This window comes from Durio zibethinus, unplaced genomic scaffold, assembly GCF_047325235.1.
Source record: "Durio zibethinus cultivar Kanyao isolate XHJ-2024 unplaced genomic scaffold, ASM4732523v1 HiC_scaffold_137, whole genome shotgun sequence".
Taxonomy (NCBI): Eukaryota; Viridiplantae; Streptophyta; class Magnoliopsida; order Malvales; family Malvaceae; genus Durio; species Durio zibethinus.
The window spans coordinates 32,569-45,000 of record NW_028322760.1 but is presented as its reverse complement, the minus strand read 5'-3'; the positions used below and the strand labels follow the sequence as shown (position 1 = coordinate 45,000).

The window sequence follows — 12,432 nt, the reverse complement described above, 5'->3', positions numbered from 1 at the left end:
ATATTGAAAAAGGCTCTTAGGTTGTAACTTGAAATAAACGTTTCTCTTTCTCTATAAAGGAATAGAATATTAATTTATTCCTAGTAACAAGAAGATTGAATCGGAAATATCGACAGATTCTTGTGGAGTCCAAATAAATATGAAAAAAAAAAAGAAATCTACTGTTCCAATTTCATCTCTATCGAATTTTAATATCAGAATAGTGGATATAGTCACGATTCAATGGGTTAGATCCACTTACTTTTTCTTTTGTTGATTTCTAATCTTTACAATTCTTTACAATGGATTTGATTGGAATAATATAATGCAAAATAAAAATAAAAATATATATATATATTTGTCAATTCAAGAGACGACTTATCATTATTCATTATAATAAACAAATGTTCAACTTTCTTTTAGAATTACTCTACTCTAACTCATTAGAATAATAACTTATTAGATAATAACTTATTAGAGTTAAATTATACAGTTTCTAATTAAATTATTATACATATACAGTTGGTTTTTTATTACCAATAAAAACAACACCCCTATTCTTCGTTTAAATATGAATACTACTATTTCACTGGAGTTTTATGAAAAAAAAAGCCAAAAGCCCCTTATCGGATTTGAACCGATGACTTACGCCTTACCATGGCGTTACTCTACCACTGAGTTAAAAGGGCCGTTCGATTCAATTACTGAATGAATCGATAAGATCTATTTATATATATATATATAAGTATAAGTTATATATATATAAGTATATGCAGTAGACTCATAGTGGCTAGTAGCTCATTCAGGAATGAGAATTCTAATTTACTTAACGTGTAGAGGGTAAAATGGGTTTATTGATATTGGATTTGATAAATATCAATGCAATGAATTGTTTCAAGGCCGATCATAATTGGCTTATCAGAACAGAACGAAATTCATTTATTTGATTTGATTAATAGATGTACCTTAGCAATTCGACATGGATCCAATATATTTTATCGAAACATGTGATGAAGAGATTTGCTTTGTCCACCGAACCCAATTTTTAGAAAAAAAAAAAAACACACATAATTTTCGATAACTTCTTGCTCCCTCTTCCCAAAATTCCAGATTTACTTTTTGTTAATTTCCTGGCTTAGTGTGAGATAGAAATACGCCTGTCTCGTCTTAATCTTAATAATGAGTGAATCAATGAATGAAAGTGGAAGAAATGAAGAATGAAAGTGGAAGAAATGAAGTTTAACTCCCCTTTTTATGTTTATGTCAGACCAATCACTTCCCGAAAGGATCTTATACTTTGTATTATTAATATAATCTAGTTTCTTTTTATAATATCGATTTATATAATATAATAATATAATAGATTGAATTTATCTAATTTATTTCTATATCTAATTTATTTCTATATAGAATAGAGTGGCGATTCAAATGAATGATTTATGAGTATAAATCATGAATCAAAAATGGAAAATCATAAAAGATGGAAAAAGCTTTCGGATCTAGTCATATCATTCCATTATATTGACAATTTCAAAAAACTGTTCATACTATGAGCATAGTATGATGTCGGTCAGGCAAATATGCCCCCATCGTCTAGCGGTTCAGGACATCTCTCTTTCAAGGAGGCAGCGGGGATTCGACTTCCCCTGGGGGTAGGGTACTACGAAAGGAAGTTGATCATGGATTATCAATAAACCTATAATTGATTCTTCCTGGGTCGATGCCCGAGCGGTTAATGGGGACGGACTGTAAATTCGTTGGCAATATGTCTACGCTGGTTCAAATCCAGCTCGGCCCAATAATTCGCTGATCCGCCATAACATAAAATGCCCATTTTTTTGTATTTTGTTTTCCAGAAAAGCCAAACAAAAAAATTAGGGAAGAATAAAAAAAGTCCAATTTTCTGATATATCCATCCCTACCGCTATTTGTTTTTTATTTGTTCTATTTATTTGTTCCCATAAATTCTGACCTTGATAATGATCTAGATTCATATCAGGATCATTAAGTATAAAGTTTAATGAAAAGAAAGAGTAAAGTAAAGAAAAAAGACTCTTTTTTTTTTTTCATTTTAAAATTGATTATCGATCGATTTGGCAATAACGAAAGGATTACTAGTAACTAGTAATCCGCGTTGCTCTCACTAAAGCGCATACCCGTATGGATATCAATATATCACTCGCGCCTTTGTTTGTTACAACACGGCGATTCGAATCTAAAATTTAAATAGAAAATGGCTTGAATGAAATCATAAGAATATCTATGCTGTACACTTTTCTTTATTGCCCTGGGATTGTAGTTCAATTGGTCAGAGCACCGCCCTGTCAAGGCGGAAGCTGCGGGTTCGAGCCCCGTCAGTCCCGACGGATACAATAAAAAAAAAATACATCAATTGATCCCTCCATTTTCTGTGAAAGGGAATACAAATGAAAGAATTTCATTCCCAAGGATAGCCTTTTTTATTTATTTTTTCCTTTCCATTTTTTGTTGGGGTTTATTTGTAAACTATTTGTAAACGGTGAAAGTGGAAAAGCAGTCAGATGATACATCATCAGATGATTGTACAAGGAAGGCGGTAGATTATCGAAAAGAAAGAGTGGAAAAGAATATATAGAAATAAAGGAAAGGAATTCTTTTGATTGGGCCAGGAATCCAATTTTGTATTCGGTGTGGATAAAAGAGCTTCCTATGTTATACTATTCAATTCTCGACGGTGAATCGATTTGATAGCTTAGATATTGTTATTCATGATATTGATCCGATTCGATGTCATTGAAATGTAAGTCATCGCATTGAATTTACAAGCGACAAATTTATCATCTCTATGGGATTAAATCCCGAGTTATTGCGAAGTAAAAAAAACAATGAAATTATGGAAGTAAATATTCTCGCATTTATTGCTACAGCGCTGTTCATTCTAGTTCCTACCGCCTTTTTACTTATAATATACGTAAAAACTGTCAGTCAAAGTGATTAATTTGAATGAAACTTGACTTTTTATCAAGGATTTAAGAAAAAAAGGATTCCAATTTCACGTCTTAAATAAATTAAATAAAATGAATGGACTAGAATCAGCAGTATCCTATCAAACTCGATAGTATGGTAGAAAAAAAATATGAATCTTTCTACCATACTATCCATATCTATTATTGTAATGTATAAAGATACAAGCTTAATATAGATGAATCTACAATATGTATCTTCATACATGTCGATATCAATTAAATATATGTAATGAAATATATGTAATGTACATAGTATCTCAATTTTATTTCTTCGCTTGATCTATTTTATTTGTGTTGATTTCAATCAATCTGAAATAATTGAAAGGCAAGTCTTACGATTTTCTAATTCTTTCATTTCATGGAACCGATTTTTAATTTAACTTCTTTTCTTTGATCCATGATATGAAATGAGTCAATAAAGCATGGCATAAATAAAATTCCTAAAATAATAAATAAAACAGGGGGTAAGTGTGCAATATGTGACTACACTAAGGCAAGATCTTATTAAATAAAAGAACTACTTTTTTTCTCTTTGAACAGTAACAGTAAAGAGGGAAGGAAATAAAAACAAACAAATACAGAAAAAAAAAAGGGGGGGGGGTTCCTTGTCCCTCATTGTCCATATATAACTCTGGTAAGAGCTGGTTCATCAAAATAGAAAATTTAGGAAGAATTCTTTTTTTTTTTTAATAAATTGCCTATCATCCGTATCCCTTTTACTTTCGAAATACGAACATGGGAATTATTGAAATGTTTGTTTGATTTTGATTGAAAGGGTATTATTCATAGAATACATTACTCCACTAGAATCCAAGAATTTCGAAATGAAGACTAATAAAATAGTTAAAAAGGCTTTGCAAAACGATCTAGAAAACAATTGATACGGTTTGATTCCTCAACCCAATTAGAAGTACCCCTAGAGTCCACTTCTTCCCCATACTACGAGTGAAAGGGAAAATGTAAAGACTACCATTAAAGCAGCCCAAGCAAGACTTACTATATCCATGTGTATTATGTCCCCTAATTTCTATGAATATGAAACAAATAGGAAGGAATTTTTCCATTATTGTTCACTAATAATAGTGGAATTACCGGTGCAGAGTCAAAAGGAAAAGGGAATTCTGACACACCACCGTTGATGAAACACTGTCAATAAATCCGCTTATAACAAGTTCTTATATGATTTCTAGTAAAATCGAGAACCATTAAGCACAAGCAAAATACGCAGTAACACTTTTGGAAGTATCAAAAGAATGTTACTCACATGTAGCAATAATAAGACTTCTTCTTTCTTTTGGTGTCCCTTATTAAGTAAAAGCCAATTATCCATCCAATCTAATATTGATTGGATGCCTGAACACTCAGAGACTTTCATCAGTCTGTATACAAAGTATCTTCCAACCCTTCTACAACCATTCATTAGTTAATTAAACACTCCCGTTATCCAATCTAATTCAAGACTCCGATAGTAGCCCCTCTATTAGTAGGGGAGGGGCTACCATATCAAGATTTACTCATTCCCTTCCACTACTCTAGTTTTTCCTTGAATCCTAGACGTAAGGATTTACAACACTTTAGAAAACAAAACCTCCGGAAGTTTATAATCAAGTTTATAATCAAGAAAGTATCAAGAGTCCTTTTCTTACACTTGTTTTTGCCGGAGAAAATTGGTCGAGTTATATCAGCAAAACAGAATATAGGATTTCGCGTTTTTTGTTGATCAGGCGACACCCGGATTTGAACTGGGGAATAAGGGATTTGCAGTCCCCCGCCTTACCGCTCGGCCATGTCGCCAAAAGGCTACAAACAAAAAAATGAGAGTATCCCCTTTTTATTTTTAGATTGGATCCATACCTTCAATTGGTTATAGTATCTCAAGACACACAATATCTAAAAACAAAAACTTTCCCTTTCTTTTTTCTTTTCTATTGAAAAAGAAAATGTGGATTCTCAGTTACAAAAGTAAAAATGCAGGACAAAAAAATTGGAACCATTAACTATTAACTATTGACGGCAAATTTATGGACGATTCTTCTTCACTTGTCTTTCTCTAATGGTATAAGAAAATAAAAATGGATACATAACTAATTAGTATTGATTTTTTTTTTCAATTTTTCAATTCAATAAAAAAACTTTCTTAATTTCAATTATAAATTATATAATTATAAATTATATTATAATAATATAACAGCAATTATGAGTCTATGTAAACCCCCGAACATAAGTTGTTACACAGCTCTAGTTATCTAATGAGGTATTTTATCTATCTAGATATGATGTCCATAGGGAATCAGCAAGAAATTATCGTGTTTCAATTTTTCATTGAATAGATTAAAATTAAAGAAAAAATAGAATTTTTGATAGAGCACGCCATGTGTTGTCTCCACTAGAGAGCTATAATGGAATAAAAAGAAAAGAGGAAAGACATATATAAATAGAAATGCTATATCTGCATATGTTTAATAAATACAAGCCCTCTTTTCGTACGCACTTCAATCATATTCTAAATATTCTACTAAAAAATAAAAAACTAAAAAATGGGTAAAAACATCTCTCTTCTCTGCGAATCATTTTTTGAACAGAACAATGGAATCTATGAAAAAATTAAGTGCTAGAAAAATCAACTCTCTCCCGATATATATTTTATGATTATTTTGTCTTTATCTCAACGAACAGATCAAATCAGGAATTCATTTCATTTTTCTGGTATTCAATCGGATTGGAATATGGAATATCATAATAATGGTAGAAATTGAATTATTATTTTTTTTTTTGATATTCTATACAAAACTCCATAAGGCTAAATGGCATTTATCAATTCTTTTATGTAGCTGTTTGTTATAAATATAAATTAAAATTTGAGTATAATTTTTCTTCTTCCGTTCATACGCATTTCATACATTCCATATATATTATATGGTATATGGAGTTAGATAAAATTTCATGTGATTCAGTAAACAGAATAGAAATTCAATTCCATCATTATTAGATCGATTCATATGATTCGATGAAGAATGAGAAAAGAATGGGATTTTTTTGATAAATGGGAAATTCAAAATGCTCGGGAATGAAAATGGGGAAATGTATACAATACCTGGGTTGAATCAGATACAATTTGAAGGATTTTGTGGGTTCATGGATCGGGGCTTAACAGAAGAACTTGATAAGTTTCCAAAAATTGAAGATACAGATCAAGAAATTGAATTTCAATTATTTGTGGAAACATATCAATTGGTGGAACCGTTGATAAAAGAAAGGGATGCTGTATATGAATCACTCACATATTCTTCTAAATTATATGTATCCGCAGGATTAATTTTGAAAACCAGTAAGGATATGCAAGAACAAACAATTTTTATTGGAAACATTCCTTTAATGAACTCCCTCGGAACTTCTATAGTAAATGGAATATACAGAATTGTGATCAATCAAATATTGCAAAGCCCCGGTATCTATTATCGATCAGAATTGGATCCTAACGGAATTTCGGTCTATACTGGTACCATAATATCAGATTGGGGGGGGAGGTTCGAATTAGAGATTGATAGAAAAGCAAGGATATGGGCTCGTGTAAGTAGGAAACAGAAAATATCTATTCTAGTTCTATCATCAGCTATGGGTTCGAATCTAAGAGAAATTCTAGAGAATGTTTGCTACCCTGAAATTTTCTTGTCTTTCCTGACCGATAAGGAAAAAAAAAAAATTGGGTCAAAAGAAAATGCCATTTTGGAGTTTTATCAACAATTTTCTTGTGTAGGCGGGGATCCGGTATTTTCTGAATCCTTGTGTAAGGAATTACAAAAGAAATTCTTTCAGCAAAGATGTGAATTAGGAAGGATTGGTCGACGAAATATGAACCAGAGACTGAATCTTAATATACCTCAGAACAATACATTTTTGTTACCGCGAGATATATTGGCAGCTGCGGATCATTTGATTGGAATGAAATTTGGAATGGGTACACTTGACGATATGAATCATTTGAAAAATAAGCGTATTCGTTCTGTAGCGGATCTCTTACAAGATCAATTCGGATTGGCTCTGGTTCGTTTAGAAAATGTAGTTAGAGGAACTATATGCGGAGCAATTAGGCATAAATTGATACCGACTCCTCAGAATTTGGTAACTTCGACTCCATTAACAACCACTTATGAATCCTTTTTCGGATTACACCCATTGTCTCAAGTTTTGGATCGAACAAATCCATTGACACAAATAGTTCATGGGAGAAAATTGAGTTATTTGGGCCCCGGAGGATTGACCGGGCGAACTGCTAATTTTCGGATACGAGATATCCATCCTAGTTACTATGGACGCATTTGCCCAATTGACACGTCTGAAGGAATCAATGTTGGACTTATTGGATCCTTAGCAATTCATGCCAGGATTGGTCGTTGGGGGTCTCTAGAAAGTCCATTTTATAAAATATTTGAGAGATCAAAAAAAGCACAGATGCTTTATTTATCCCCAAGTCGAGATGAATATTATATGGTAGCGGCAGGAAATTCTTTGGCCTTGAATCAGGGTATTCAGGAAGAACAGGTTGTTCCGGCTCGATACCGCCAAGAATTCCTGACTATTGCATGGGAACAAGTTCATCTTCGAAGTATTTTTCCTTTTCAATATTTTTCTATGGGAGCTTCCCTCATTCCTTTTATCGAGCATAATGACGCGAATCGGGCTTTAATGAGTTCTAATATGCAACGCCAAGCAGTTCCGCTTTCGCGTTCCGAGAAGTGCATTGTTGGAACTGGGTTGGAACGCCAATTGGCTCTAGATTCAGGGGTTCCCGCTATAGCCGATCAAGAGGGAAAGATCATTTCTACCGATACTGACAAGATTATTTTATCGGGTAATGGGGATACTCTAAGCATTCCATTAGTTATGTATCAACGTTCCAACAAAAATACTTGTATGCATCAAACTCCCCGGGTTCAGCGGGGTAAATGCATTAAAAAGGGACAGATTTTAGCGGATGGTGCCGCTACGGTTGGTGGCGAACTCGCTTTGGGCAAAAACGTATTAGTAGCTTATATGCCATGGGAAGGTTACAATTTTGAGGATGCGGTACTCATTAGCGAGCGTCTAGTATATGAAGATATTTATACTTCTTTTCACATACGAAAATATGAAATTCAGACTCATGTGACAAGCCAAGGTCCTGAAAGAATCACTAACGAAATATCGCACCTAGAAGCCCATTTACTCCGCAATTTAGACAAAAATGGAATTGTGATGCTGGGATCTTGGGTGGAGACGGGCGATATTTTAGTAGGTAAATTAACGCCTCAGGTGGCGAAAGAATCATCATATGCTCCAGAAGATAGATTATTACGGGCCATACTTGGGATTCAGGTATCCACTTCAAAGGAAACTTGTCTAAAATTACCTATAGGTGGGAGGGGTCGAGTCATCGATGTGAGATGGATCCAGAAAAAAGGGGGTTCTAGTTATAATCCGGAAACGATTCGTGTATATATTTCACAGAAACGCGAAATGAAAGTAGGCGATAAAGTAGCCGGAAGACATGGAAATAAGGGTATCATTTCCAAAATTTTACCTAGACAGGATATGCCTTATTTGCAAGACGGAAGACCTGTTGATATGGTCTTCAACCCATTAGGAGTCCCTTCACGAATGAATGTGGGACAGATATTTGAATGCTCGCTTGGGTTAGCAGGGAGTCTACTAGATAGACATTATCGAATAGCACCGTTTGATGAGAGATATGAACAAGAGGCTTCGAGAAAACTAGTGTTTTCCGAATTATATGAAGCCGGTAAGCAAACAGCGAATCCATGGGTATTTGAACCCGAGTATCCAGGAAAAAGCAGACTATTTGATGGAAGAACGGGGGACCCTTTTGAACAACCTGTTATAATAGGAAAACCTTATATCTTGAAATTAATTCATCAAGTTGATGATAAAATACATGGGCGTTCCAGTGGACATTATACACTTGTTACACAACAACCACTTAGAGGAAGGTCCAAGCAAGGAGGACAACGGGTAGGAGAAATGGAGGTTTGGGCTCTAGAGGGATTTGGTGTTGCTCATATTTTACAAGAAATGCTTACTTATAAATCTGATCATATTAGAGCTCGCCAAGAAGTACTTGGTACTATGATCATTGGAGGAACAATACCTAAACCTGAAAATGCTCCAGAATCTTTTCGATTGCTCGTCCGAGAATTACGATCTTTGGCTCTGGAACTGAATCATTTCCTTGTATCTGAGAAGAACTTCCAGATTAATAGGAAGGAAGCTTAATCGGAATGAATCAGAATTTGTCTTCTATGATCGACCGATATAAACATCAACAACTCCGAATTGGCTCAGTTTCTCCCCAACAAATAAGTGCTTGGGCCAATAAAATCCTACCTAATGGAGAAACCGTTGGAGAGGTGACAAAACCCTATACTTTTCATTACAAAACCAATAAACCGGAAAAGGATGGATTATTTTGTGAAAGAATTTTTGGACCTATAAAAAGTGGAATTTGCGCTTGTGGAAATTATCGAGTAATTGGAAATGAAAAGCAGGGCCCTAAATTTTGTGAACAATGCGGAGTTGAATTTGTTGATTATCGGATACGAAGATATCAAATGGGATACATAAAACTGGCATGTCCAGTAACTCATGTATGGTATTTGAAACGTCGTCCTAGTTATATCGCCAATCTTTTAGATAAACCTCTTAAAGAATTAGAGGGTCTAGTATACTGCGATGTGTGATTTGATCGAAATTATGATTTTACCGATTAGCAATGAGAAACTGTCATCCCATTCAATCGAATTGGGATGCCCTGGATCTGACATGACATGTCTCTTGGGAGGAGTAACATGAAGCTCAGAATTATGGGTGTATTCAATACTCCCAAATAAAAAGGGAATTGGTCTATGGTCGAGTCAGTAAAAATAAATAAATAGGAATTTTGAGTTGTACCTCGTGAAAAAAAAAGACTTCTTTCTTTTGTGGAATTAACCATTCTCATTTCTTTTAGTTCTTTTAGAAAGAAATGAAATTATGTTCAAGTAAACAAATATGTCATGGTTGCAGGAGTCTATACATCGCATATAGGCTTAGGCTTTAAGTTAAGGGCATCGTGGTATAACCGTCGAGGTAAGGTAAGGCAGGACCTAAGAGATCGAATGGAAGGGTACATAGACAAGTAAATCCCTTATGACACTCCTTTAATTTAAGAGGATTCATCATTCGAGGGGAAGTAGACTACTCAAGAATTTCACATTTCATTTATGTCCTAATTTCGAATTGAATAAAGAATTAAGAAAATATAAATCAATAAAAGAAGAATGAATCAATGAAATGTTTCTTTGGAACTTGAGTAAAGAGTAGACCTTTTTTTGGGGGGGGTTCTAGAATTTGAAAGCGAGAACTCCTTTCTTTATCTTTATTTGGTGTAACTACTTGAGCCGGATGAGAGGAAACTCTCATGTCCGATTTTGAGGGGGGGGGGGAGAGATCCTGTAGGGCCCTATCCTAATTTTGCTTTTGCTAGGCCCATCGCTAAAAAACCTACTTTCTTACGATTACGAGGTTCATTCGAATATGAAATTCAATCCTGGAAATACAGTATCCCACTTTTTTTTACTACCCAAGGTTTCGATACATTTCGAAATCGAGAAATTTCTACTGGAGCAGGTGCTATTCGAGAACAATTAACCGATCTAGATTTGCGAATTCTTATCGATTATTCGTTGGTCGAATGGAAAGAATTAGGAGAAGAAGGCCTCGCGGGTAATGAATGGGAAGATCGAAAAATTGGAAGAAGAAAGGATTTTTTGGTTAGACGCATGGAATTGGCTAAGCATTTTATTCGAACAAATATAGAACCAGAATGGATGGTTTTATGTCTATTACCGGTTCTTCCTCCCGAGTTGAGACCGATCATTCAGATAGATGGGGGTAAACTAATGAGTTCGGATATTAATGAACTCTATAGAAGAGTTATCTATCGAAATAATACTCTTACCGATTTATTAACAACAAGTAGATCTACGCCAGGGGAATTAGTAATGTGTCAGGAAAAATTGGTACAAGAAGCCGTGGATACACTTCTTGATAATGGAACCCGCGGACAACCAATGAGGGACGGTCATAATCATAATAAGGTTTACAAGTCGTTTTCAGATGTAATTGAAGGCAAAGAGGGAAGATTTCGTGAGACTTTGCTTGGCAAACGAGTCGATTATTCGGGACGTTCTGTCATTCTTGTTGGCCCCTCACTTTCATTACATCGCTGTGGATTGCCTCGCGAAATAGCAATAGAGCTTTTCCAGACATTTGTAATTCGCGGTCTAATTAGACAACATCTTGCGCCGAACATAGGAGTTGCTAAGAGTAAAATTCGGGAACGGGAAAAAGGGCCGATTGTATGGGAAATACTGCAAGAAGTTATGCAGGGACATCCTGTATTGCTGAATAGAGCGCCTACTCTGCATAGATTAGGTATACAGGCATTCCAACCTATTTTAGTGGAAGGACGCGCTATTTGTTTACATCCATTAGTTTGTAAGGGATTCAATGCAGACTTTGATGGGGATCAAATGGCTGTTCATGTACCTTTATCTTTAGAGGCGCAAGCGGAGGCTCGTTTACTTATGTTTTCTCATATGAATCTCTTGTCTCCAGCTATTGGGGATCCCATTTCCGTACCGACTCAAGATATGCTTATTGGGCTCTATGTATTAACGAGCGGGAATCGTCGAGGTATTTGTGCGAATAGGTATAATCCATGGAATCGAAAAAACTATCAAAATGAAAGAATTTACGATAATAACTATAAGTATACAAAGGAGCCCTTTTTTTGTAATTCCTACGATGCAATTGGAGCTTATCGGCAGAAAAGAATCAATTTAGATAGTCCTTTGTGGCTCCGGTGGCGACTAGATCAATGCGTTATTGCTTCAAGAGAAGCTCCCATCGAAGTTCACTATGAATCTTTGGGTACATATCATGAGATTTATGGACATTATCTAATAGTAAAAAGTGTAAAAAAAAAAATTCTTTGTATATACATTCGAACCACTGTTGGTCATATTTCTCTTTACCGAGAAATCGAAGAAGCTATACAAGGGTTTTTTCGGACCTGCTCATATGATACCCAATCATATGGTATCTAAGCTCAAAAATTCTATGTTCTATGACACCGGTATCAATTCGTGTCTCTCCGGTTCAACTAGTACCATAGTTCCTGACGCGACTTTCTACGAAAATTAATATCGAGAAAAAGAAATTTTCCAATCATTGACTCAAACCCATTGTCGAAGTCCACTCAGCGGAATAAGGGGGTACTTATGGCAGAACGGGCCAATCTGGTATTTCACAATAAAGTAATAGATGGAACTGCCATTAAACGACTTATTAGCAGATTAATAGATCGCTTCGGAATGGCATATACATCACACATCCTGGATCAAGTAAAAAC

General features: G+C 34.9%; 1 protein-coding gene and 4 non-coding genes across 5 annotated transcripts; 3 read left to right on the top strand and 2 right to left on the bottom strand.

Annotated features, from left to right (window-relative positions):
• Window positions 1-596: 596 nt before the first annotated feature.
• Window positions 597-668, bottom strand: TRNAT-GGU (transfer RNA threonine (anticodon GGU)). Its single transcript has one exon. It is a non-coding gene; the product is annotated as a tRNA-Thr (tRNA).
• A 1,025-nt stretch (window positions 669-1,693) lies between these two features.
• On the top strand, window positions 1,694-1,777 carry TRNAY-GUA (transfer RNA tyrosine (anticodon GUA)). Its single transcript has one exon. It is a non-coding gene; the product is annotated as a tRNA-Tyr (tRNA).
• Window positions 1,778-2,268: 491 nt separating this feature from the next.
• Window positions 2,269-2,342, top strand: TRNAD-GUC (transfer RNA aspartic acid (anticodon GUC)). The gene has a single exon. It is a non-coding gene; the product is annotated as a tRNA-Asp (tRNA).
• Window positions 2,343-4,706: 2,364 nt separating this feature from the next.
• On the bottom strand, window positions 4,707-4,778 carry TRNAC-GCA (transfer RNA cysteine (anticodon GCA)). The gene has a single exon. It is a non-coding gene; the product is annotated as a tRNA-Cys (tRNA).
• Window positions 4,779-7,657: 2,879 nt separating this feature from the next.
• On the top strand, window positions 7,658-12,215 carry LOC149509624 (DNA-directed RNA polymerase subunit beta'). Its single transcript, XM_089757688.1, has 2 exons — window positions 7,658-9,712; window positions 10,490-12,215. Exons 1-2 carry the CDS (start codon window positions 9,260-9,262, stop codon window positions 12,125-12,127), a joined length of 2,091 nt encoding a protein of 696 aa, XP_089613814.1. The 5' UTR covers window positions 7,658-9,259; the 3' UTR covers window positions 12,128-12,215.
• The last annotated feature ends 217 nt before the right edge of the window (window positions 12,216-12,432 follow it).

Bases quoted from the DNA above. Each gene is read 5' to 3' on its own strand.
- LOC149509624 (XM_089757688.1), top strand. From the start codon at position 9,260: ATGAATCAGAATTTGTCTTCTATGATCGACCGATATAAACATCAACAA. The intron at 9,713-10,489 runs GTGTGATTTGAT...CCCTATCCTAAT, and splicing joins AGGGTCTAGTATACTGCGAT to TTTGCTTTTGCTAGGCCCAT.